Raw genomic sequence first — 27,990 nt, 5'->3', positions numbered from 1 at the left:
CTCTCTCTCTCTCTCTCTCTCTCTGCCTCTGCTTCTCTGTAACTGCCTTTCAAATAAATAAATAAATCTTTTTAAAAATCTTTAACTTTGATTTCCCAATGAGACTCACACTTATTTTCAGTTAACAACAGGAAGCTGGAATCAAAAGCAGAGCCCAGCCTCCAACCCAGGCGCTCCAATGTGGGATGTGGGCATCCTTACTAGCACCTTACCCACTGTGCTAAACCTTTCCGCCCATGCAAATATGTACTGGGTTCTATATAAAACAAATAATAATGATTCCAGTGGATGGCGTTGTTGCAGAGTAGGTAAGACTGCCGCCTGCATATGGGAGCCAGTTCTTGTCCCAGCTGCTCCATTTCCAATCCAGCTTCCTGTCAGTGGCCTGGGAAAGGCATCAGAAAATGGCCCAAATGCTTGGGCACCTGCTACCCACATGGGTAACCTAGAAGACGCTCTTGGCTTCAGCCTTGCCCAGCCCTGATCATTGTAGCCATCTGGGGAGTGAACCAGAAGATGGAAGATCTCTCTTTCTCTGTCTCTCTCTCTCCCTCTGTGGTGCTTTTAAATAAACAGATAAATATTTAAAAACAATAATGATTCTTTAAAAAATAAAAATCTTTAAAAATAATAATGATAAATCTTTAAAAATAAATAATGATTCAGCATTGTGGCCCAGCAAGTTAAAACTGTTGCCCATATGGGCACAAGTTCAAGTCCCAAATGCTCCACTTCCTATCTACCTCCTTACTAATGTGCCTGGGAAAGCAACAATCACCCAAGTACTCCTACCATATATGTGGGAGGTCCAGATGGAGTTCTAGGCTCTTGGCTTTGGCCTGGCCCAGCCCTGGCCATTGAGGCTATTTGGGAAGTTAATCAGCAGATGGGAGACCTGTGTGTGTGTCTGTGTCTGTGTGTGTGTGTGTCTGTGTGTGTGTGTAACTTGGCCTTTCAAATAAATAAGTAAATATTTTTTGGGCCGGTGCTGTGGCATAGTGGATAAAGCCACCACCTGCAGTGCCGGCATCCCATATGGGCACTGGTTTGAGTCCCAGCTGTCCACTTCCGATCCAGATCTCTGCTATGGCCTGGGAAAGCAGTGGAAGATGGCCCGAGTCCTTGGACCCCTGCACCCACATGGGAGACCCGGAAGAATCTCCTGGCTCCTGACTTCGGATCTGCACGGCTCTGGCCATTGCAGCCAATTGGGGAATGAACCAGCAGATGGAAGACCTCTCTCTCTCTCTCTCTCTCTGCCTCTCCTTCTCTCTCTGTGTAACTCCAACTTTCAAATAAATAAATAAATCTTAAAAAAAGTAAATCTTTTGTAAAATTCCTACAAAAGATATTGCTGAGAGCATCAACAAAATAGAAATATGGACTGCACGTAGATATCAGTACTGCATGCATTCCAAGTTTTTAAATTTTTATTGCAAAATGTTTAGGAGATCATTTTGTTTTAACATAAGCATCCTGAAATATTAAAGAGTAAAATGGAGTGAAGTACACAGTCTACTCCTTCATGACTCAGAGTAAAAATGATAATATGCAAATACACTGAGGGAGAATGATAGTGCAAATGAGAGAAAATACAAAAACTTGGTGAGTCGTGATAAATATTATATAAAAGTCCTTGGAACTACTCTTGCAAACTTCCTATAAGTTTGAAATTAATTCAAATTAAAAAGTTTTTAACTACATATGAAGAAAATTAACCACACATTATGCAAAATAAAAACTCTATTTAAAAGTCCCAAGTGCAACATGGTGTACTTCAACTACTAATTTTCATATTATATGACAAAGAAAGGTTGAAATCAGTCTATTTCAGAATGAACAGGAGAAGCAGAGATAAATTTCCACTTGATGTGACTTCATAAGTACCCAGAGTTTTGTACAATAGCTTGCCATACCATGGTGGAATAGGCCATGGTCAACCAGAGCTCTGCAGAGGATTTCCTCCTTATGGGTTTCTCTAAATACCCAGGTCTAGAAAAATTTACTTTCATTGTTGTGTTGATTTCCTATCTCCTGACCCTAGCAGGCAATACACTCATCATGCTGCTGCCTCCTCGGCCCCAGGCTCCACCTTCCCATGCACTTTCTCCTCTCCAACCTCTGCTTCTTGAACCTTTACTTCAGGTCCTTTATCCTCCAGATGCTGTTCAGGCTCCAGACACCGGCCCCTAAGAAACCAACAGCTTCCTGGGCTGCTCTGTGCAGCTCTTCCCGGCCCTGGGGACCACTGAGTGCATCCCACAGGCAATGATGGTCCTTTGACAGCTTTGTGGCTATCTGCCAGCCCCTCCACCATGTCACCATCATCCACCCCACCTCTGCCAGCAGCTGATATCTGGGTCTGGATTGTGTGTCAAGTCAAAACCATAGTTCAAACATCACCCACACTCTGCCTGCCTTTCTTTTTTTTTTTTTTTTTTTTTTTTTGAAGATTTAGTTATTTATTTGAAAGGCAGAAATACAGAAAGAAAAAGAGAGAGAGAGAAGGACAGGCAGAGATTGAGTCAGGTCAGAGGACACAAGCATCTAGTTTATACCTGAGAACTAAAAACATCATCAAGCCTGGAAATCGTTAAAATTTAATTTCTGTTTATTTTCTTTTCCATTAATATTTTGACTGTCTTCATCTCCACTATGGCTTTGCTAAATTCACCACGCACGTGGCTGGCCCAGCTTTCATGGTATTATAATTGTTAGCCAAGAATAATAAGTGAATCCCCCTGTTACTAAACACAGAGCCTAAACTTCTAGATCAGGCTCTTGTTTTCCTTATTTTCTCATCACCCTCTCCATGACCCACCCACCTAGAATCCTGCAAATTCACAGAGCTACTGGAAGTCCCTGAAACACACCTCGCTCTGTTGCCCCAGCCTTTAGACATGCCATTCTTCTGCTTGGAACACTCTCCCTTCCAATTTCCCTCTACCATAAAAAGTACTTCTCCAGAAGGAATGGGGTCATCTTTTAATTGTAGAAATTTTGAAGGTCAAGGGTTTGCATCTTCATTGATTGGCTGGTGGTCTGGTTCCCTCTGAGTACAATTTGCACAATAAGCTTCCCTAGAACATCCTCTGAAAAACAACTTTTGATGAGCAAAAGGTTTCAGATTCTCTGCCCCGGTCCTCCTTCTCAGTTTCGCCTAACTCCTCACATTCTTGAATACAGTCTCACAGGCTTCCTATGGGAATCCCAACAGTTGGAGCAAAATGAAGAACCAACCCTAGAAGTGTCCATTCACAGAATGTTTTAGTTTTAGTCAGTCATCCCTTCTGGTTGGTTAAAGTAAGCCTGTCTCCCATGTAAAAGCTCCACAAACCAAGAATAGAAATCTTCAACTCCCAAACTCACCTAATACCATAGTGTCCCTGACTGGACAGACACTGGCTGGCAACAGAGAAATCACCCACTGAATTTGGGGATTCCCTTCATAAGGTTGCTACAAGAGTCCCAGGATTCTCTCAAGAAAAACTAATTCAGAGAAAACTTGGATTTAGAAAAATGGTGTCCTGTCAAGGAATGTGAGCAATAAATCTAAAACCCTCTCTTCCTTCCCCTCCATGTGAAATTCCTTCCTTGTCCAAACCAGAGACACAACTATTCCAGACTCCCTGAGTGTCCCATTCCTGGCCTTAAGAAAGGTATCTTCTTGGTGTCTGATGCACTTGGCCTTAAGGCAGCATCAGGTAAAATAATTTTATTCTGTGTGTATTGAATTCTCCCAGAGAATATGAATATTATTACTTTATTTGTCATCTAACAAAAATAAGAAAGCCAAAATATGGGAGTAGGCTATGGGAATTGTGATAGGTTAAGAAGCTGGAGGGAAGTAGCATGGAAATTCATGAACCTCCCATCTTGCCTATTGGTGATAGGGTGACTCTGATCAAGTCAGTCCACGCATGGAAAAAAGGCCTCCTTCCCTTTTATCTGTAAAAGTTCACAAGAAATTTTGCCAAAGTGCTTTGAGAATGAATAATCCTTCAGGAATGCAAACTAAACTCAATCCAAAACCTACTTTGAATTCTTATGTACCAATGGTTAGAATTAAAATTCAATGAACAGTAGGCTAATCTGCCTGTGGTACCGGCACCCCGGGTTCTAGTCCCGTTTGGGGTGCCAGATTCTGTCCTGGCTGCTCCTCTTCCACCAGCTCTCTGCTGTGGCCCAGGAAGGCAGTGGAGGATGGCCCAAGTGCTTGGGCCCTGCACCTGCATGGGAGACCAGGAGGAAGCACCTGGCTCCTGGCTTCAGATAGGTGCAGCGTGCCTGCTGTAGAGGCCATCTGAGCGGTAAACCAACGGAAGGAAGACCTTTCTCTCTGTCTCTCTCTCTCTCTCTCTCTCTCTCACAGTCTAACTCTGCCTGTCAAAAAAAAAAATTCAGTGAACAGAGGAATGCCTGAATGAGAATTTAGCTGTTTCTATTCTCAAAAGTCATCATTACACCTGGACAAAATAGAAAGCACCATTTCAGAGCTCTGGAAATTAATTAAAGGTATAGAAAAAATTGAGAGAATTTTATTTAGTAAAATACAATAGAAGCAGACATTTGACCTAGGAGTTAAGACAACCAGGTGTAATAACAGGTGTCTGAGTTCAATACCAACATCCACCTCCTGACTCCAGCTTCCTGCTATTGTGACTTCCAGAAGACAGTGATGATAGCTCAAGTAGTTAGGTTCCTGCCACCCACATGGGAGACCTGGATTGCATTCCCAGCTCCCAGCTTCAGCCCCCAGAGCCATTGTGGGTATTTGGGCAATGAACCAGCAAATGGAAGCACCCTCTCTCCTCTCTCTCTCTCTCTCTCCCTCTCTTTCCCTCCCTCCCTCTCTCTCTCTCTCTCTTCCCCGCCATCCCACCTTCCCTCCCCCCACACACACACCTCAAATAAAAAACAAAAAAGTCCACTGTCAGTAAAATCAGTGGCCTGGATGTTCCCAACCACCTTCCAACCCCATGGCATGAAAATTCTAGTAAGCAGGGCAGACCACAGGGGTTAGGAGCTCTGTTAGGGGCACAACTGTTTATTTGGAACAGAGAGCAAAAAGTTTCATATCTGGAACATTGTCAAAAGCATTAACAGAGAGACACAGCCAAGATGACAGCTGAGTAAGAAGCTCTGGAAACCAAATCCCTTCAGAGATACCAATGTAAATAGCTACATACACCAAGTCACCTTCACAAGACCTACAGAAGCTAAGCCAATGCATGCAGACAGAGCCCATGAACCTGCCTCAGTGCTCACTGGAGTTCTGCCATACTGATTGAGTAGTCTTTTTTTCTTAAGATTTATTTATTTATTTGAAAAGCAGAGTTACAGATAGAGAAAGAGGGAGAGACAGAGAGAGAGGTCTTCCATCCACTGGTTCACTCCCTCAATGACCATGGGGCCAGAACTGAGTTAATCTAAAGGCAGGAGCCAGAGCTTTTTCCAGGTCTTACACATGGGTGCAGGGACCCAATTACTTGGACTATCCTCTGCTGCTTTCTCAAGTGCATTAGCAGGGAACTGGATAGGAAGTGAAGCAGCCAGGACTTCAGCCAGCACCAATGTGGGATGCTGACATCACAGGCAACGGCTTTACCCACAATTTCACAACAGGGACCCCAGAATTCTCTCTTTTTTAAAAGATTGATTGAATGATTGAATGATTGATTGATTGATTTGAAAGGCAGAGTTACAGAGAGGCAAAGGCACAGAGAGAGAGGTCTTCCATCTGTTGGTTCATTATTGCTACAATGGCTGGAGTTGAGCCAATCTGAAGCCAGGAGCTTTCTCCAAGTCTCCCACGCAGATGTAGGGGCCAAAGAACTTGGACTTGGGCCATCCTCTACTGCTTTCCCAGGCCATAGCAGAGAGCTGGATCAGAAGCAGAGCAGGTGGGACTTGAATCAGTGCCCATAGGGATGCTGGCACCACAGGTAGTAGCCTTACCCACCACACCACAGCACTGCCCCCCCCCCCGAATTCTCTCTTAACAAATAAACAGAATGAGGTGATTTGCAGGTATAATAAAAAAGATGCTACAAAGTTATAGTTATTTATATTTTTATGTGTGTGCTAACTGTCAATATAGTGGCTCTCAGCCTCAAATTTCACTCCAATAGCTGTTCTGTATTAATAGACAGAATTACCTTAAAGAGTTTTCCTTTGCAGTGAGTAAGATATTAGCTTTCTTAGTCAAGAGCTCCAGAGGAACACAAAAAGGAAAAGGGGCTTCTCTTGCTGGGCCCACTGTCGATTTCAAGTGCAGGTATGAGGATAAACCAGTGGTGTCAGCCCCAACCATTGCCTAGAACATGTGGTCCCCCAGTGATTTCAAAGCTGCTAAGGTGATTAGCCTGCTAATCACCTTGCCACAGCTCTCATAATGTAGGCACCCTGCCCTCTAGATCTCCCACCCATATGAAAACAGCCCAACTCCCTCTAGTTGACTGCACCCTGAAAGGTTTTCTTCTACAGCTCTCCCAAAGTAGACACCAGCCATGAGTCTTCCCACCCACAGCAGCACCAACACTTTCTTCATACTCATGCATCTTCTCAACAGCTGCAGCCTGTACCCCAAAGGGCTGCTTCCTGCTTGCCCAGTAACTGTGGACCAGCTCTGGACAAGGCAAGCCACTGAACTCTGACATCCAGTAGGCTGCAACCCAGACTTGAGGAAGGGGCCCCGTTTCACCCTTACTTGTGCACTCTCCCTCAGCAAGAGTACCCTACAGCCATCTCTATACCAAACAGTTACTCTTTTATTATAGCTTAACAATGCTTTATACTAAGCTTCCCCTGTATCAATCACCATATGATTTCTGCCTCCTGGCTAGACCTACCCCACTTTAATATACATAAAATATTCCTAGAATTATACATCTGTCATACCTAGGAAGAGGAAACAGGTAACTTGAAGAACAGACATGGGAAGAAAGTAGACTTTTATATAAATAATGTATATATATATATATATATATATGAGACTGTCTTTTTTAAAGATTCTATATTTTATTTATTTGAAAGGCAGAGTGATGAGGGAGGTGGGAATTCTCTATCTGCAGGTTGACACCCCAAATGACCACAATGGCCAAGGCTGGACCAGGTCAAACAAAGTCAGGAGCCCAGAACTCCATTCGGGTCTGCCAAATGGGCAGCGAGGAGCCAAGAAGTTGGGCCATCTTCTGCTGCTTTCCAAGGTACATTAGCAGGCAGCTGGATCAGAAGTGGAGCATTGAAGCTGGCGCTGTAGCATAATAGGTAAAGCCTCTACCTGCAGTGCTAGCAACCTATATGGAAACCAACTGCAGTCCTGGCTACTCCACTTCTAATCCAGCTCCCTGCTGTGGCTTGGGAAGGCAATGGAAGATGGCTCAAGTCTTGGGACCCTGCACCCATGTGGGAGACCCAAAAGAAGCTTCTGGCTCCTGGCTTCGAATCAGCACAGTTCTGGCTGTTGCAGCCATCTGGGGAATGAACCAGTGGATGAGAGACTCTTTTCTCTCTACCTCTGCCTCTCTGTAATTCTGCCTTTCAAATAAATAAACAAATAAATCTTTTAAAAAAAAAAGTGGAGCATTGAGGACCCCAACAAGTGCTCCAATATGGAATACCAGTTGGCATTGCAAGCAGCTGTTTAGCTTATTTTGCCACAACACTAGTCTCCTGTCTTTTTAATGTTATAGTTGTGCACACTTAATCTATTCAAATAAATAAAGTGTGTTTGTGTGTGTGTGTGTGTGTGTGTGCACAGCTGTGTGAATCTTAAGCTGCTATAGGCTCAGGAAAAGTTTATGCCCCATCAGGGATCAGTTCGAGTGTTCATCACAACCTACCAGGAAAAATTGGTCCTAACAATGTGGTAACCAGGATAAAAATTAAACTAGATTAACTATAAACACTTTGTATCATATCCACTCCAAAAACTGCTATACCCAAGAATATCTTTACTTCACAGAGCTATCAGAGATTGCTAATATAACTCTGAATAATATATGAAACAAAATGAACTTTCAGAAAGCTAAATTTGGAAGAGAATCTTAGCAAAATCATATAATTCATAGCTCATCACTGAACTTTGTACTTCAGTCTATTGTCATTTGTGAAAATCAGCCAAGTATAATCAAGAAAACCCAGTGCAGTCATGGGCTGCAGAATAATGTGGTAGCCAAGGGGTGATATGGTGACATAATAAAAAATATGTGTTTTGTCTCTGCCCCTAATTCCTGGTACAACTTCTAAAACCCTTGTGATTTCCTGAGAAATATGGGCTCTGAGAGAATTTTTTGTTCTGATATTTGGCCTTTAACTCAGGTTCTTGACACAGAGCTCCTGATTTGTCAGAATTCTCTGGATAATAGGAGTATCTTTTGTTCTACTGAGATGACTCTTGGTGGGTGTCTGAATGGAAGGTGGTCACCAAGAGGACCAAATCAGGACTAGAAGATTGGAACATTAGCTCCTATTCTCCATGAAAAAGAGAAGTTGGAGATTGAGTTCATCAATCATGCTTACATGATGAAGCTTCCATAAAAATCCCTGATCTATGGAGCTTTAAGAGCACCAGGTTGCTGAACACAAGGAAATACAGAAAGGACGGCATGCCCTGGAGAGGACTTGGAGCTCTCTGCCCCTTCCCACATGCCTTTTCCTGTGAGTCTCTTCCATCTGGCTATTCATCTGTATCCTTTATAATAAACTGGTTACCATAAGTTAAAAAAAAAAAAAAAAAAAAAAAAAAAAAAAAAAAAAACCTTTCTTGAATTCTGTGAACCACTTTAGCAAATGTTCAAATTTGCAAAGGGGATTATAGGAACTCTCAATTTTAGCCACTAGGTCAAAAATCCCTGGGCCTATGATTGACACCTGAAGTGGAGGCAACCTTGTAGGATCCTGTAACCTATGGGATCTGATTCAAACTACAAGCAGATAGTGTCAGAACTGAATCAAATTGAACATCTGTTGGAGTCCACTGAAAAATGTCTTGATAAGTGTGACAGAGAAATCAACACATTTTGGTGTCCAGAAGTACTGAGTGTTCACAGTAAAGTAGAATAGTATCAGTTTGTGTTTTTCCCCTATTATTCAGGGCCCTTATCCAATTTGTAGCAGTCAGATGGTCTTGGATTTCAATACTGAATCAGAAAACTCATACTCAGAATATGCAGAATATGGTGCCATGTTGATGCACAATGTTTGCATATTTCTGAAAGATTTAACATTCAGAAGCTGCAGTAGTTAGAACACTTGTGGAAGCCCATGTGGTTACACCCATGTGTACTTCCATCCTTCCGCCAAAGCTCCCACTTCCACAAGCCCATTGTGGCAGCCCTGGGTGGCCCATGGCTGGCTTACATGAACTACCCAATAGTGATTCTCTTTACTTGGTTGTTTACGCCACTTCTGTTGTAGATGCTCTCTGGTAGGCATCAGCATGTAATACAAGATAGTCACATTTCTTTCTCATTCTCATAGACCCTATTACCCAAGACTTCATTGCCCTTGATCCTCCAAACCTTCTCCTTCCAAACCCATGACCAATCTGCCCATCTATTTACCATTGGACATGTATATTCCTCCGTTAGGCCACTTTTCTTTTCATACAAATTGATTGACCAGGTGCAACACCCAAAGCTCTGCCCATTGGGATAACATGTCTACTGTATTCTGCAGTATTGAATGCAGCTACAATGCAGTAGCAATCCATTTTCAGCTCACGCCAATGTATTATGTTGATCCATCCATGTACCAAGATCAGCCTCATTTTCCTTCATCAGTTTGTCACAAGATGCAACTCACCCAAGGCAAATTAAAGACAATTACAAAGTCTTTGACAACCTCCCAATCAAGAGTGTTGGTTTAAGCCACCAAGTCTTGGAAGGCTTTTTTAATGAAGCAATAAATTGCTGAAACACCCCCCATGAGCCATTGATGAGAGTGAAGAGAGAGGTACTGAGTTAACATAGGGGATGACATAGGGAATCTGGGCCATCTACTATGTACCTTGCTTCCGCCCTCCAGTTCTATTCACGCTTGATCCAGGATGTACTACTTCTACTTACAAGTGTTGATGCTTTAACACCTTGGCCTTATCACTCATCCAGTTAGGCAGAATGCAGCTCATGATGGACAACTCCAGCTGTGGTCACTTGATGTCCCATAGTCAGCAGCTCTGTCTCTACTACAGCTTAGTCACAGGATAGGAACTGTTTCTTAGTAGGGTATGCTTTTCTACAGCTAGTAGTATAACCTTGATCAAGAACCCCAAGAATATTTATTTATTCTCCTTCAAAAGCTTGCCAAAATGTCCTACCACTGATACCTGTAGCACCTTAGAGTCTGCTAGGACAGATGACCAAAGCAGCCAGGCTGCTAATATAATGACCTAGAACAGCTGCAGAGCCATTTTCTTGTCCATTTTCAAGTCACAAGTAAATGGTTCTGTGCAGCATTTCCATGAGTCCGAAGTATGGAGGGTATGATAGATATCACCATCCTTGCATCTGCTAAAGATAGAATCAAACAATCATTTCCTTGGATCGTGATATTACTCCTGATTTGCTGTCATTGTGGCTGGAGGTGCATGCATATATTCAGGGCTTCCACTCTGTCTTCCCTACAACTATAGATCTTCCTCCAGAAACAAACAAAAACAAGATTCTGCCAACTACCAGTTACTCACATATGCACTGCATATGTGCAGAAATAACTACTTCAGTTGGTCCGTGGACTTCATTCATGCACTGACCAGGATGCCATTTATTTTCGGACTCTAATGCAGGAGTGGCATAATAATGATTCTGCTACATTGTATGAGGATTAGACTAAATGTCCTAAGTATTCTGCCAACCCTCCGGCTTTATGATTCGCTGTTACTACAGTGTGATCCATCTCAGAGACAGAATTAAATAGAAAGGAAGAAACTGAGAACTTTGAAATGTGGGGTCCTGGGATAGGAATTGTGGAACACCAGGTTAAGCTACTGTCTTTGACACTTACATCCTATATTGAAGTGCAAAGTTTGAGTCCCACCTCTACTTCCCATCCAGCTTCCTGCAAATATTCACCCTGGAAGGCAGCAGGTGATCGGTTAAGTAGTTGAGTCCCTGCCACTCACATGGGAGACCCAGATGGAGTTCCTGCCTCTTGTAGGCATTTAAGGAGTGGATGGAAGATTCTCTCTCTCTCTCCCTCCCTCTCTCTCTCTCTCTCCTCCCTTCTCTTCTCTCTCCTGCCCTCCCACCATCCTTTAAATAAATAAGTGAGCAAATTTTAAAAAGTGAGGTCCTAGGGCCAGTGCAGTGGCACAATGGGTTAAACCATGGTTTGTAGTGCTGGTTAGAGCCCCAGCTGCTCCACTTCCCATCCAGCTGCCTGCTAATGTGCCTGAGAAAGCAGAAGATGGCCCAAGTGCTTGGATCTCCATACCCATGTGGGAGACATGGAAGAAGCTCCCAGATCCTTGCCTGGCCCAGCCCCAGCCACTGCAGCCATTTGAAATTTGAAATCTGAGGAGTGAGCCAGCAGATAGATCTCTCTCTCTCTCTCTCTTTCTCTCTCTCCCCTCTCTCTTTCCTCTCTCTGTAACTCTGCCTTTTAAACAAATAAACAAATCTTAAAAAAAATATATAAAGCGAGATCCTGAATGGGCAGACCAGAGGCTTGGGCAAATTATTTGATGAGTGGCGATCACTGGAGGTGGGGAGGAAGAGGGACATTGGTTTTTTTTCTTCCATACTGACAAAGAGAAGTAGTGAATGGCCTTTGTACCTACCACAGTGATGACTATTGCTGGCATATTTCTTCAAGATATTCCCCTGACCCCTACCATAATTAGTTGCTAATTTTCTGTGGGCTGTGGAACCCTAGGGTCTTAGAATTAATGAGCTCTTTCTCTCCATAGGAGTCCTGGGATCCCTCCCTCTACCACAATACCAGGTCAGCTTTTCAACCCCCAGAGCTCCTAAATCAGAAGCTAACAGCCTCCCAGAAAGGGGCAGCAGGTTGATGACAAAGGCCTCCCTAGCAAAAGCTGTCTCTGACCTCTATTGGTCTTGTTTTCCATGCAGTTATGATGGGCACAGGGATATGCATGGTGCATAGCCTTTGCATCCAGCTCATTCAAGTTCAAACATCAGCTGAGATGTTTACTAACTTTCTTTGCTCCACTTCTTCCTATTAAAAGAAATATAATAATACATGGAGTAGCTGGGGACAGTCAGAACTGTGCTAGTTAATGTTTAGTAAACTTGGTTGGGGGAATGCAAAGCACCAATTGGAGTGTTTGATATTTTCCACGTTCTAAATACTCCTGTCATGGCTGATTTGAGCTATCAGTGATTTAATCAGTGATTGAATAATTATCTCTTAAAATTCTTTTTTTAAGATTTATTTATTTATTCATTTAAAAGGCAGAGGTACAGAGAGGCAGAAGCAGAGAAAGAGAAGTCTTCCATTCTATTGGTTTCCTCCCCAAATGGCCTTAACAGCTGGAGCTGCGCCAATCCAAAGCCAGGAGCCAGGAGCTTCCTCCAGGCCTCCCAAGCAGGTACAGGGGTCCTAGCACTTGGGCCATCTTCTACTGCTTTCCTATGGCATGGCAGAGAGCTAAACTGGAAGTAGAGCAGCTGAGACTAGCACCAGCACCCATATGGGATGCTGACACTGCAGGTGGCAGCTTTACCAGCTACTCCACAGCACCAGCCCCATCTCATAAAATTCTTAAAAATTTAATAAGCAAGAGATAGAGCAAGCCAGCTCCAGCACATCACATATGCACGTGTTCATAGAAGTACAGAGTGGTAAGCATCATCAGTCATTACTATCTAACTGCTGTAGTTGTTCAAGTATAGGCTATGCACTAATTAAAAGTTTTGTTCTGAGGGACAGCTGACACCAGAAGAGATTTTTATATGACCGAGGGTGAGTAGAACATTTGTTTTTCTATGAGATATTAGTTTCCATGTCCTTGATAATGGAACAGCCTCAGAATTAAACAGGGTCTATTGACCTGGTACTATTGGCTAGGTGATCTGAGACAAGTTTGCTTATGATCTCTGAGACTCTTCATTCTTTGGTAAAATGGGGAGGGTTTTTTGTAGGGTTGTTATGAGAACCAGATGTACAGGGAGCCATTTAGCATGGTGTGTGGTACATAGGAAGCTCTCAGAGGATGATAGCTACTACCAACAGTCACAAGCAGTGATCCCTGGACTATCATAAACCTCTTCCCCATCTCCTTGCACAATGCTGGTACCTTGGGGCTGACAAAATGAACAGATGCATAAACCAGTGAATGAATATATCAGAAGGAGGAGGACTGGAAGAAAATGGTAGTGAAAGACAGTGGGAAAACTATGATCAAAGAGGGTTAAGGAGAGTCACTAGGGAAGATGTATTCTAAAAAGATTCAAAACAAGGCAAAGGAAGGGAGTGAAATGACCAGAGAACAGAGATAGAAATGCAGAAAATCTATCAGGACAGCCAATGGATGAACAAGAGACAGTTGGTTACTGTGTGTTTAAATTTACATGCAAAAACATTACTTTATCAAGAAAGCAAAGGAGGAGGTGACAGCTAATGGGCATGGGGTTCCTTTTTGGGTGGATGAAACATCCTTGAACTTCATAGGTTGGTTGCACAACTTGTAGATTACTTAAAATATTCCCAATGATGGATTCTATGTTGTGTAAAGTATCTCAAAAATAGAGCAAGGAATAATTAAAAATTTAGGAGGAGGCTACACACGTAGGGTGGAAAACTGAGAGGTCAAGGTGGGGACCAGATGCTCAGGAGTCCCTAAGACACTTGAAGCATTTGCTCGGTTCCTCAACCTGGCTTTAGAGAACACCAGGGGCTGATATCATTAGCCTTTAAACTGTAGATGTTTATTATTACACTTTGGCTTGAATATGAAGCAATAGTTTTTATATTAAAGAAAGGTCTATTAAGGAGGGAAATAACAATAGGAGGAAAAAAACCCAAAAAGACAAATTGGCAAATTCTGGCAGAAAGGGAGGAGGTGATGGAATGTAAACACAGGTGGGGACCCTGTGATGGGGAGACACTTCCGCTACCCTATAAGCTCCCATGGCACTTTTGCCAGGAGTCCCACACTTGCTCCACCATGGCCTGACTAAGGTCTTCTAAGACTAGAAATCCTGAGTCTTTGTCTTTCAGCTGCTGGCCGGCTGCAGCCTCACATTGCCATCACTGAGCTGAACTCCTATACCCCAATACTTCTCTTACAGAAAAAAACGGTCAAGTTACTTCCTCCAGAAAGCTTTCCATGATGCGTCCAACCAAACTGGTCCTGTACCTTACAACTCTCTCCACTCATTGACCCACTACACTGCGGCTGCTGGCCTTTAAAGCTTGGAGTCTTTGGGCAGTTCTCCTAAACTCCCAGTGATTTCAATGTACCTGGGGCCACTTCTGTTTGTCTTCTGCCTGTAAAGTTTCACATCAGAAACTGATCATGTGGTGCAGTTCCCCCAGCCAGGGTAGCTGGCATGGTGACTCAGGTTGCTGAAGAGGCTAGGACAATAAAACTGATCTCTCCATGGTTAGGGAGTTCTCTCAAAGCAAAACATAAGCTCTTCCACAGATAAAACATTCTGCTTCCAACAGCCCTCCCCCCCCCCGCCCCCGCAAATGAAGAAGTTCATGCCATGCCCACAGAGATAACGTAGACTCAGAAAACTCATTCAAAATAGGTTACTTGGCTGGCTCCTCCAACAAGTAGGAGACAACACAGCACTTAGAACAGCACTCAGAATAGTGGTACTCAGTATGTTTCTGCGAATGAATGAATACATGTCTTACATCAGCCTATTTCACACTCAACCAGGAAATCAGGCACCCTGTGATGTGCCATCCGCTGTCTACCACATTCGTGGCTCCCTCCATCCCACCAGACGCTTGACCAGGAGGAACTGGGGAAGAGGAAGGCTGGATGCTGATGTGCCTGGGAAACGGGGCTGGGTGAGCAGAGGCAGAAGAGAAACGACCACCTGGAATAACCTAAAAGAATCCACACTGGTCTGACAGCCTCTTCCCTCCAAGAGCCTGTACAGGACCAGGTCATGGTCAACCAAAGCTCCCCCGTGGGCTTCCTCCTTCTGGGTTTCTCTGAACACCCAGGACTGGAAAAGATTCTCTTCGTGGTTGTCTTGATTTCCTACCTCCTGACCCTGGGGGGCAACACACTCATCATCCTGCTGTCCCTGCTGGACCCCAGGCTCCACTCTCCAATGTACTTTTTCCTCCGCAACCTCGCCTTCTTGGACCTCTGCTTCACCACAAGTTTCATCCCCCAGATGCTGGTCAACCTCTGGGGCCCAGAGAAAACCATCAGCTTCCTGGGCTGCTCTGTGCAGCTCTTCATATTCCTGTCCCTGGGGACCACTGAGTGCATCCTGCTGGCAGTGATGGCCTTTGACCGCTATGTGGCTGTCTGCCAGCCCCTCCACTACGCCACCATCGTCCACCCTCACCTGTGCCGGCAGCTGGCATCTGTGGCCTGGGTCACTGGACTGGTGGAGTCAGTGGTCCAGACCCCAACCACCCTCCTCCTGCCCTTCTGCCCCCACCGGCAGGTGGACGACTTTGTGTGTGAGGTCCCCGCTCTGATTCGACTCTCCTGTGGGGACACCACCTACAATGAGATTCAGATGGCAGTGGCCAGTGTCCTCATCCTGGTGGTGCCCCTCAGCCTCATCCTTGTCTCTTACGGCGCCATCGCCAGGGCAGTGCTGAGGATTAACTCTGCAAATGGGCGGAGGAAAGCCTTTGGAACCTGCTCCTCCCATCTCCTGGTTGTCACTCTCTTCTACAGCTCAGTCATTGCCGTCTACCTCCAGCCCAAAAGTCCCTATGCCCAAGAGAGGGGCAAGTTCTTTGGCCTCTTCTATGCAGTAGGCACTCCTTCACTTAACCCTCTCATATACACCCTGAGGAACAAGGAGGTAAGGAGGGCACTCAGGAAGTTGCTGGGGAAAGATGGGGAGCCCAGGGAAAGCTGAAGGAGAGCTGAGAAAGAGCATGCCTTAAAATTCGGAGGAGATTCTGCATGCTTTTATCTGGAAGCTTGAGTTCTACACCTCAACCTCTAGTTTTCCTGTTAGTTAGCCGTCCTCACCCTGCTAGTGATGTTCTCACTTCTAACTCGCCTCTCAGGTCATGGGGTCACCAGTGCCTCACTTCCAATTCTAAGTATGACCACATTTTCTTTCCTTTTCAGTTTTTCCCCTCTGACTTTTCTGTCTAGTTTGTATTCTCATTCTACTTTATCTCCCAAATATCAGCAAGGGGGAGGGGAAGCTGAGATTCAGAAAGTTACCTGCAACCCAGAGTTAGAACTAAAATCCAGGCACCCCCACTCAGGCAGTGCTCAAACACATGCTACTACTTTCACACCATAATGAAAAACCCCAGTGCAGCTAGACTTGAAGCCAGAACAAAGTCCTGGGCATTTTTAACTAGGATGTTTAAATTCTTCCACTCTATGATTCTCCTCTTAGAATTCCCACAAATCACAGCTCAGAAAGGGCATTGTCTCAACCAATTAAGACCCAAGTTTCCAATTCTGTGAATATTTCAATAACAATATTTATTTCAAATTTATCATAAATGGTATATTTATTGCTCAGTTTAAGTCTTTATTGGTGTCCTATATGTAGAACAATGGGAACATAAAGGTTTGAGTGGTCAGGACAATTTTGATGTTGGGGCTTTAGTGCCCTCTACTGGCTAAATGTGGTATTATTCATAGCAATCCCTCTCCCCGATTTCCCACCCCAACTCCTGACCTAAACCATCAGTACAGACTGTACTCTGCTCAGAGAATTATTATTGTTATTAATCTGTATAGTAATCTGTTTCTAGATACCACTTACCTATATTGACTCATTCAATCCTTATAACACAGGAAGCAGATAATGTTATTAATATATTATTATCCTGCAGCAGCAAAAACTGAGACACAGCTTGAAAATGTCAAAGCCAGGATTTGAGCCCAGGACTGGCTCAGATCCATGCTCTAACCCTGCCTCTTGATACATAATGCTTCTACGACCCAAGCTAGAAGCCGGAACTTCTTGAGAAATCTAGAGAAAATCACTCCAATCTGAACACACATCTAATCTGGTTCCCCAGCTTCCCTGAAGTCAGTTTCCCAAATCACTCAGTCAAGCCTCAAAGAGTTCAAAGAAGACAGGTGCGGCCAGAGTCATATTTCTTTTTTTTTTTTTTTTAAGATTTATTTATTTGTCAGAGTTATAGAGAGTTTGGAGACGCAGAGAGAGAGAGAGGTCTTCCATCCAATGGTTCACTCCCCAATTGGCTGCACCAGCCAGAGCTGTGCCAATCCAAAGCCAGGAGTCAGGAGGTTCTTCCAAGTCTCCCACATGGCTGCAGGAACCCAAGGACTTGGACCATCTTCTACTGCTTTCCCAGGCCATAGCAGACAGCTGGATCAGAAGTGGAGCAGCTGGGTCTCAAACCCGCGCCCATATGGGATGCTGGCAACTCAGGCCAGGGCATTAACCCACTGCTCCACAGCGCCGGCCCACACAGTCATATTTCCAGCACATGTAATGGTTACACAAATGACTAGGAGGCACATCAAATCAGAGGCCAAAGGAATACAAAATAAAAAGAATAAAGCACATGAGTGCTTGGTGTAAGGAGAGAAAACTTCTTTAGAGATCTGAACCACAGTGGAGGGAACAAATTGTCAAATATTTACTGCTTTTTGCTGGGACAGGGTTAAGGCAGGAATAATCATGTTGCACACTAAGATAAGGAGGTACATACAGGGTGTTATATATTAATGTTAGCCGTCACAAAGCACACGGAACGCCAGAATAAGGGGAAGGGTTTATCGGGGAACATCCAACAGACTGGAATGAAGGGGCGGCAAAGGGGAAGAGAAAAAGAATATAAGCAAGAAACAGAGAGGAGAGGAGCTAGCAAGGAGGGAAGAGAGAGAAGAGAGATGAGAGGAGCCGAGAGATAGAGCCAAGAGACCAGAGAGAAGCCAAGAGAGAAGAACCAAGAGGGCAAGAGAGGAGAGCCAAGAGAGCTCGTGTTCAGGAACAGGCCCTTTCAAAACTTAGCCTGAGGATGGGCAGGGAAGCAGGAGCAGCGAATCCCATTAGGATGGGGGTGGAGCTTGACCACAGAGGTTGAGCCATGTGGCCACCTGGCTAAAACTGTGCCAGTTTCCTAAAACAGGGGAAGGCGTTACACCAGGGAACCAAGAAATCAAGAAGGAAGATACAGCTTATTAGAAAAAGATGTAGAAGCTACTGAGTTGTATACAACAGGGGGAAGGGAGACCCCTTACAGATGTTTCAGACTTCAAGACTTACCCATCCACCTAAAGTAACACTCGAGTTGGAGGTCTTAAAACAGACCTTATTGAAAACTCTCCGGTTTAGGTGCCTGTTCAAACGTAGTCCCAGGTTCACTGCTGAAAGCTAGGTCCTGAATCCCAGGGCCCTGGGAGGGTCAACATGCCTCTTTAGCAAATGCATGTTTTGAGCTAAGTGCCTTTGAGAAACACTTGATCCAGGAAAGCTGTAAAGACAGGGCAATTTCCCTGTTGTAAAGAAAATTTACATTTGTAAAGATATAACAGCAAGGTGGAGAGTGCCAGTTTAAATCTGCATAACAAACCTCACTGAGCAACCTTTGCTGATCACACTTTCCCTGGTCACCTTTCCCAGTTGCCTCCCTCCAGTCCCTTTCCTTTGCCCAGCCTGAAATAGTAAATAAGCCCAAATTGTACCCCACACTCTAGATTCCTCTTCACTAGGTACTGCCGTGTATAGAGGCATGAAGCAATGTTAACAAACTTCCATTTGTTTTTCTCTTGTCAATCTTTTTTTTTTAAGTTTTTTTTTTTTTTGACAGGCAGAGTGGACAGTGAGAGAGACAGAAAGGTCTTCCTTTTCCGTTGGTTCACCCCCCAATGGCCGCTGTGTCTCCCATGTGGGTGCAGGGCCCAGGGACTTGAGCCATCCTCCACTGCACTCCTGGCCACAGCAGAGAGCTGGACAGGAAGAGGAGAGACCTGGACAGAATCCAGCGCCCCGACGGGGCTAGAACCTGGAGTGCCAGCGCCACAGCCGGAGGATTAGCCTATTGAGCCACAGCGCCAGCCTTTCTTTTAAAGGTTTATTTATTTATTTGAGAGACAGAGTTACATGGTGCGGTGGGGGTAGAAGCATCTTCCATCTGCTGGTTTACTTCTGAAATGGCTGCAACAGCTGGAGTTGGGCTGGTCTTAAGCCAGGAGGCTCTTCCCCGTCTCCCACGTGAGAGAGGCACCCAAGCACTTGGGCCATCTTCCACTGCTTTCCCAGGCCATTAGCAGGGAGCTGGATCAGAAGTGGAGCTTCCCAGACTCAAACTGGCGCCCATATAAGAAACGGGTGCCACAGGTGGAGGTTTAACCTACCAGGCCACAGTGCCGGTCCCATCAATCTTTGATCAGTCTAACTCACAGAGCCTCTTCTGTAGCACCTAAGATAGGCAGAGGAAGAAGACTTCTCTCCCCACCCTGCACCTCTCCACACACACTTGAAGAGCATACTGGGCACTATGTGTGACTGTCACTTTCCATCTGTCTGCCTCCTGGCTTTGCCGCACCACAGGCCCCTGCGGTGTCAGCCCACACAGGCCTCAACTCCAACCCATCATGGCCACCACTGGTGCTGAAGCTCACCTTCCTTGCCCTGGGGTCTGCATAAGTGAACATCATACTGGTTGCTACATATTTTGAATGTCACCCGTGATGGGGGAAGCTCTCACTTGACATGATCACCCTTAGGTTAATGGGCCAAAATGGGCAATGTAACACAATTCCCTGTTTCAAAAGCCCAAATCAGGGTCAGGCATTGGGCTCAGCATTAAAGACACCACTTGTGATGCCTGTATTCCTGTATCAGAGTGCCTGGGTTTGAGTCCCCACTCTGCTTCCCATCCAGCTTCCTGCTAATGTGTTCCCTGGAAGGTAGCAGGTAATGTACCTGGGTCCCTGCCACCCACATGGGAGACCTGCAGTTTTTCCAGGTATATGGGGAGTGAACCTGCTAGTAAAATGGTGCAGTCTTATCTATGGCACAATCTATACCCTGACACCATCCTAGGCTCTAGCCCCTGCCACCACTGCTGGAAGCCAGGTGGTCACATGGCCCAATCACTGGTGTCAAGCCCCACCCTATCCTAATGGGATTCACTGCTCCTACTTCCATGACCCCCCCCCCAGCAAAGTTTTAAAAGGACCTGCTCCTGAACACGTGGCGCGCGCTCTCTCGCTCTCTCTATCTCTCTCTGACACTCTCCTTCTCTTTCTCCTTCTTCGCCCCTTCCTTTCAGTCTGCCATGTTTCCCCCAATAAGCTCTTTCCCTTACCCCGGTGTTTGGTGTGTTTTGTGGAGGCCTTACAAAACCAGTGGGTGGCCATGGGAGACCAGGAGAAGCACCTGGCTCCTGCCTTCGGATCAGCGCGGTGCACCGGCCACAGCGCGCCAGCCATGGTGGCCATTGGAGGGTGAACCAACGGCAAAAAGGAAGACCTTTCTCTCTGTCTCTCTCACTATCCACTCTGCCTGTCAAAAAAAAAAAAAGAAAAGAAAACCAGTGGGTGGAATTTCTCTGTCCCGATCTCTATCTCTGTTGCTCTATCTTTCAAATAAATAAATAAATAAAACTTAAAAAAAAAAAAAACCTGCAAAAGTCTAAATAAGCAAAAAGTTGCCTGCCCTGAAAATTATCAAGTCCTGTGGGAAGAGCCACAGCTGGCAGGGCCGTCTTGAACATTTCAGGCAGAAAGCGATGGGAGTAGGACCACAGGTGGCCCTGGGGTATCACAAAGGAATCACAGGGCAGACTGGTGGCTAAACACCATGGACGGACGTGGGTGGGGGGGCGGGGGGACTAGTGAGGTGAGATGGCGTGAACATGCTTTGGAGAAGGCATATATGATGGGTATTTTTTTTTCCTAAGAAGCCTGCAAGAGTAATCCCATCCCATACACTCTTTTTACAATGTGACTTATGCTCATCCTGCTAAGCGGTGGGTCTGTGAATCAGGCACAGCTTTGCAGCTACCCAGACTGATGGAGTAGTAATGGCACAAACAATGCTGTGTGACTTCCAAGGCTTTGCTAGAAAACAGATACCTCATTGGCTCTCTCTCTCTTTCAGAACTCACCTTTGGAACCCAGACACCACAGCAGGAGCAATCCCAGGTCACCTGGAAAGACCACATGCAGGGATTCCAAGTCTCAGTGGGTGGTCAACACTCACTATTAAAACACTGAGTGACAGTCTCTTACAAGACTCCAGCCCACACCTTGAAAATCTTCAAGACACAAATCTCCCCCATGTATGTACTTTGTCTGAATTCCTGAACCACAGAAACCATGAGATAATACATGATTACTACTGTTCTAAGCCAATGTAAGGTCCTAGGTTGTATAGTAATAGGTAATACTAAATGCAGTTGAATACCAGCTCTACTTCATTACCTGTGACACCAGACACAATCCTCCCTCTCCCTTAACAGCAGTCTCCTTGCCAAACACCTGAGCATACAGCTCCTCTCCCCTGTAGAGTTGACCCATGAGATATCCACCTTTAACACATCTGGTGGCTCTCCTTATCTTGTTTATCCACATGCTTTCTGTTCATCTTCTCCTCTCAAGAATGTGCCCTGCCCAAGGGCTTAGAAGAGTAACTTGTTGATGGATTGAAAACAGCAAAATTCACGCAGCAGCAAAGTGCTCACAAAATTCTATTTGTAAGTGGCAGGTACTAATGCAGGGTGACAGAGGCCAAGTCATGGAAAAGCTGGGGACAGCAAGGGCTAGTAAGCAGTCTACAATCCAGGGTGCTTCCAAGTCAGAAAGATAAGAAGCCTGAGGGTGAATGCCACCCTCACAGAGGCAGACTCAAGGTATGAGGGAGTAACTTCCTAGGACTGCTGTGCAGTGAGCTCACTGCCTGCCAAGACATCCACTCCACAGCCCTCCACACCTCCACTAGCCCTACCATTTAGCTTCGTTCCTGCACTCCTGCTAGCAAAGAGGTTCACCCCAGCCACAGTAGAACCTGGTTTATAATTTGCACCCCACCTAAGTGCAATGCAAGTTTGAGGTAGTAATTTGTGTCTCTCAGGTTCTATCCAAGGCTGGTATATAGCTCCTACTGCTGTTTCTGAAGCCAATTGTTCATTTTCCACATGGCAGGCTTACTTACTCCATAGGCTTCTTCCTCTCCCCTGAGGGAAGAAGGGAAACCAAATTAAATCCAAATGGCCCAAGGTGGAACATCACAGTGGAATGTTTTTCAAGTACCACTCTAAAATCTAACCTATCCATGCTCTAGCATAACTTCAGAAATTGGTTCTTAAACAGGACAATGAAATGAGAGGGCCCATCTAACCCTTGCAGCTCTTTTGCAAAAAAATTTAAGAATCACTTTTAAAAAGCAATGTTAATATAGAAAAGTTGAGGGACCGGCGCTGTGGCACAGTGGGTTAAAACCCTGGCCTGAAGCGCCAGCATCCCATGTGGGCACCGGTACTAGGCCTGGCTGCCCCTCTTCCAATCCAGCTCTCTGCTATGCCCTGGGAAAGCAGTAGAAAATTGCCCAAGCACTCAGGCCCCTGCACTCACATGGGAGACCCAGAAGAAGCTCCTGGCTTCTGGCTTCAGATCGGCTCAGCTCTGGCCGTTGTGGCCATCTGAGGAGCAAAAGAGTGGATGAAGACCTCTCTCTCTGTCTCTACCTCTCTGTGTAACTTTTTTTCTTTTTTTTTTCTTTTTGACAGGCAGAGTGGACAGTGAGAGAGACAAAGGTCTTCCTTTTGCCGTTGGTTCATCCTCCAATGGCCACTGCAGCCGGCGTGCTGTGGCCGGTGCACCGCGCTGATCCGATGGCAGGAGCCAGGTACTTATCCTGGTCTCCCATGGGGTGCAGGGCCCAAGCACTTGGGCCATCCTCCACTGCACTCCTGGGCCACAGCAGAGAGCTGGCCTGGAAGAGGGGCAACCAGGACAGAATCCAGCACCCCGACCGGAACTAGAACCCAGTGTGCTGGCACCACAAGGCGGAGGATTAGCCTAGTGAGCCGCGGCACCGGCCTCTCTGTAACTCTTTCAAATAAATTTTTTAAATAATCTTAAAAAAAAAAAAGTTGAGTTTAAAAAAAGCACATCTCAAGGAGGATGCAATTAATTGTAAGTCCCAGGAAAACTGTTTCTCATTTAGCCATTCAAAACCTTCATTTTGATAGCAAATTCCAAGAATTCCTCAGAGTCCCTAGACAAAGTCTTTTGGAGTTGGAAATACTCGGGAGCCATCTCACCCACTGCCTTCTAGCAGTTGTCACCCTGGTGTTCTTGCTTTCTGAGAAAGAGAGTAGTCAACGTCTGTTCCACCACATTGTCAGGCCCCCGTACTGATGTGCCTTCACTTCCCACAGGATCGCATCCTATCATATTAAATGTAATACACCTACCTACTAAATATCCTAGCTTAGCAACAAGGTATAGTATCATGTCCCCCCACCACCACCCCATGACCCTGGGGCTGACTGGGGGCTGTGGTGGCTGTTGCCCAGTGTCACAAGAGCATCACTGGCCTGGGGAAAGATGAAAATTCAAAGTATAGTTTCTACTGAATGTGCACAGCTTTTGCATTATCATGAAGTTGAAAAATCCTAAGTTGAACCGTCCTAAGTCAACAGCCATCTGGACATGCCCACCACACTCAGAGAATTCAGTAAACAGTAGTGCCTGAGCTAACATCTACCCAGCATATACCACAGGCCACATAGACCTAGGCACCTTAACGCGTAATTATTCTAGCCTTGCATCTATCGGGTAGAGGAATGTATGGTTGGTGTTCCTGCTATCATTACTATACTATCTTATCAGATGAGGGCACAGACATCAGAGATTAAGGAACTTGTTTGGTATGTGGTGGATCTGACACTCTGGCAGTCTGATTCCAGAGCCCTTTTAAACTAGTGTCACCACTCACTAATCTCAGCCTTACTCATGTCCTGCTTCACCCTGCTAAGGCTCAATGGATCAACAAAACTTCTCTTTGACACCTCTGCTTTAATGTCTTTGCATTCATTTTGACCACTCATAGCCTCCCTCCTGGCCTTAAACCCACTCTGTTCACAGTAATGAGGGTGAGATCTTGAGTCACACTGTTCACTGGTTTATTGAGATCTGGGGAGAACCTTCCCCAAGAGACACCACAGTGTGAAAGGGACGCCATCTCTCGCCCCATCAGTCCATCTGTCCATCCCAACAGTCAAGAGATGCCTTCCTTTGATCAGGATTTCCACCAATTATCCACTGGAAGCAGCTTCTCAAACCTGGCCCCCCTTCTTTTCCCTTAATTCCCCCAAAAAAGCACAAAGCAAAAGGGAGTAATCTTGGGAGAGGGTGACTGTGAGCTGTAGACTGAGGGTGGTCTATGAGCACAAAGGAGAGGGGGAAGAGTGGGCAGAAACTGAGAGTGTGCGAAGAGGAGAGGGTATGTGTGGACAGCCCTACCAGACACAGAGTTGGGAGAGTGCACACCAATGTGCAGAGTAGCTATGTTGGAAGAATACAATGATCTTAAGGTGCAAAGGGAAGAAAGTACACATGGTACATTGGGGGCACACAGGAAAAAATACATGGATAAACATGGATTGTGCAAGTAGGAAAGACATGAAAACATGCTAGACGACGAATAGCACATGCCTACCCAAACACGCAGCAGCACATCCACAACCATGAGAGGAGAACACACAGCTATGAGTGCAAGGTGTATGAGCAAGCACTTGTGACCACAGCATTAAGGGATGCACGTGGGAAAAGCACATGTGCACATGAGCATGTCCAGTGGGCACAAGCAGGAGAAGAAAGGACGCACTTGTGTTGGGCAGCATGAACACACGTCGAGCACAGGATCATGTGAGCTCTGGCTAGAAGAATGAGTCCTCCAAAGAAGGAAAATCCAGGGAGGACCAAAAGGGAATGGATGGAAGGGCAATAGGATGGGAGGAGACGATGATGATGAGAGAGATGGAGAGGCCCCTGTTGGGGTGGAAAGGGCACTTGTGGGGAGACCCCTGCTGGATAGGAGCAGAGTACAAAGGCAGAGGGAGCTGCAGGGGTTGCCTGGTAACCAGACAGAGGCCTGATGTAGGAGAAGAGAAGGACATGGGAAGGATGCTGAGGAGTGGTGAGTGAGTAGCTTCAAGCAAGGTACAGACCAAACTATGAAGTAGTGACATAGAATGATATGAATGGATAAGGTAGAAAAAAGTCTACTTCCCAGAATATTCAAGACCAAAACAACCCCAGGACTCACAGAGGGATGTATATTTACAAGAGATGGGAATGAATGGCATGCTCTCCCCATCTGGGGATAGGGATTCCCCTGCTGCCTCCCCAGTTCTCTGCCCACTCCCCCTCTCCCTTTCCCTCCCCCTCTAGCTTGTCCTCCCTGACACTCCCTCACTTGTAAAGCAAATGGACTCGACTCCCATCACAGCTAAGCCGGTCAGGGGGCTCAGGGGGCCCCCTGGGAAGGCCCCCAGATGGGTCTGGGGGTGTTGGGGGGTGACGCCGGGAGCGGAGCTGCTGCCGAGACTGGAGTTGATGGCGCAGTTCAGAGACTCGCTCCTCTTTCTGGAGGAAGAAAAGAGTCAGTAGAGTTAGAGAAAAGGAGGTCACGAGGCGTGGGGCTGAGAGAAAGGAACAGCACAGAAACATGAGGCAGGGTACAGGGTAAGTGGTAGAAGAAATTAAAGTGAGGACTCAAGAAAAGAACAAGGAAAGTCAAAGAACACAAAGGGCACATGCAAGAAAAAAGAACAAGGAAATTAGAAGAAACAACAGGAAAAAATGGAGAAGGGGAGAAAAGTCAGTGCACAAAGTTTCCAACAAACCACACAGGGACTGACACCAAACCACTTGGAATACGCTCCTCTTTGGCACTGCACGGGCTCCTAACTAAAGTCTGGAGCACAGTGGACACTGTGAGAGTGCCCTGCTTGAGGGATACACCTGACATCTGGATTCTGTGAGTGTTGGCTGCTATGGCACACAGCTTTCACTCCCAGTTGCCTCAAGGGGATGTAGTCGATGGTGCAGCTCCCTCACCAGAGCCCCCTTCGCCTGATGAGGCCAACACCAGATCTTATCTGAGACAACAACTTGCTCAACACTTTTCCCTGCCCCATCCTGACTCACTCACTCCTTTTCAGGTTTTATCCTGAGATTATCTCCCATGGTTTGGATATGGTCTGGCTGTCCTCTAAGGTCCCCAGGGTGGAGTTATTAGAAGGTGCTTTAGGTGGGGCCTAGTGAGAGAGGTCTTTGGGTCACTGGGAGGCTGCCTTAGGTATTTCACTGAGTGACAGAAAACTAATACACCCCCTCTCCATAAATCACAAGCTCCTGGACTGTATCTCAGGCTCTGCTTCAGATAACCTGGCCCCCACACCTGCCATTACTCACACACCTCAGCAATGATCTTTTCCAGTTCACGGTTCTCCTTCTCCAACAGCCGGGACTTCTCCTCCTCATTGTTGTTGGTTGATGACCCTGTCTTCATGGTGTCCTGCGCCTCAGACTGCCATTCCCCTCGGGTGATCAACCTGCGCATCTGTTTGGGCACGGGTTGGCCAAGCAGAGATGTTCAGAGATTTGTTGGTGTGGGGTTGGAGTTGGAAGGAATGAAAACAAGAGACAAGCTGAGCCCGAAATAAGGGAAGGAGTAGCAGGAGGGGCAGGGAAGACCAGGAGAACAGAGACCTGGGAAGAAGGAATGGAAAGAACATGGGACTAGAGAGGGTGGGAGAGAAGCCAGAACCTCACCTTGGGCACAAAGAGCACAACCAGGGTAATATAGGAGGAGAAAACTATGGCGAGAGAGGCAAAGGCAAAGGCCGCATCCTGCTGGCTGGAAAGGATCATGGTGACAGGAGCAGTGATGAGACACAGGACCTAGAGGACACAGCACACACAGGGTCTCAGGGTTGCAGACTCAGAGTCCAGGGTTCTTCCACTGGAGACAGCCTGTGAGGACAGGTTCCTGGTGAACTTTCCCATTAGAAAGGATCCAGACTAGGATCACTCTCCACACTAGATGCAGATACACTGTCCCAGACAAGTCCCCAGTGCTGTCAGCCCCTCCTCAAGGCAGGGATTCCCAGGATCCATACACACATACTCGGAGTCCTCCAGACTCAGGCCTGGGGAGACCTCCTGGCAGAAACCTCCATTCAGAGTCCAGCCTGAGGACCACAGATGGGCAATCCACCACCTCTGTGTTTCCTCACCTGCAAGGTGGGGACCCTAACATAGACTTTATTGGGTAGTTCTAGGATTTATGACACAGTGTGTAAAGTAGTATGCTTTATAACCTGTAAATTACTTTACAAATCTGAAGCACTGACAAACATTTTAATGCTTCCATGCAACTGATCTCAAGTCTAGCACCCAGGGCTTCCTAGTCCCCCATATCTGGTGTTGCTGTGGTCAGCCCACAAGCTCAATAGCAGGTTTCTGGTGATCTCACCGCCACGTTGTAGATGGCCATGCCCACGGCCCGGTGGTCATTGATCTTCTCAGTGGACACACTCTTGGTCTCATAAGCCAGAAAGATTCCTAGCAGCAGCAGCAGCCCCTTGTACCCATAGAAAATGCCTAGGGTAGCAAGAAAAAGTCACTTGAGCAACAAGCACCTTCATGCTCCCCACCCACCACCCGTCCTCTCTGCCCCTCACCTACTGCTGCCACTTCTGATAGTGCCACAATGGAAAAAGTCATCCCCTCTGACCTAGGATACCCCTCCCGGTGACCCCTACATCTATTCAATTGGCCCAGACCCCATGGCTTCCTCCTGGATTAGGAGCCATGTTTCGCCCAGGAAGATCATGGTGATCATGGGATGGGAATGG

At 46.0% G+C, this 27,990-nt stretch overlaps 2 protein-coding genes and 1 pseudogene across 9 annotated transcripts in view; 2 read left to right on the top strand and 1 right to left on the bottom strand.

Annotated features, from left to right (window-relative positions):
- Positions 1 to 27,990, bottom strand: part of GABBR1 (gamma-aminobutyric acid type B receptor subunit 1) — a 63,510-nt gene that overhangs the window by 6,789 nt on the left and 28,731 nt on the right. For 2 of the 8 annotated variants that reach the window (XM_008262637.4, XM_051855797.2), the window contains exons 20-22: positions 27,609 to 27,736; positions 26,906 to 27,034; positions 26,550 to 26,693 (exon numbers count right to left, since the gene is read on the bottom strand). In XM_008262637.4, the coding sequence (XP_008260859.2) occupies positions 26,550 to 26,693; positions 26,906 to 27,034; positions 27,609 to 27,736 (401 nt within the window). Of the gene's footprint in view, positions 1 to 17,236; positions 17,478 to 17,761; positions 21,271 to 24,227; positions 25,715 to 26,549; positions 26,694 to 26,905; positions 27,035 to 27,608; positions 27,737 to 27,990 lie in introns of those variants that run through there. The other 6 variants (XM_051855794.2, XM_008262635.4, XM_008262634.4 and 3 more) reach the window with 6 other exon arrangements.
- On the top strand, positions 1,933 to 2,450 carry LOC138849761 (olfactory receptor 2H2-like; annotated as a pseudogene).
- Positions 15,093 to 16,031, top strand: LOC100346202 (olfactory receptor 2H2). Its single transcript, XM_051855822.2, has one exon. The coding sequence runs from the start codon at positions 15,093 to 15,095 to the stop codon at positions 16,029 to 16,031; it is 939 nt and encodes a 312-aa protein (XP_051711782.2).

This window comes from Oryctolagus cuniculus, chromosome 5 (assembly GCF_964237555.1).
Source record: "Oryctolagus cuniculus chromosome 5, mOryCun1.1, whole genome shotgun sequence".
In the NCBI taxonomy this organism is placed as follows: Eukaryota; Metazoa; Chordata; class Mammalia; order Lagomorpha; family Leporidae; genus Oryctolagus; species Oryctolagus cuniculus.
The sequence above is the reverse complement of the archived record's forward strand: the minus strand, read 5'-3'. Positions and strand labels throughout refer to the sequence as shown.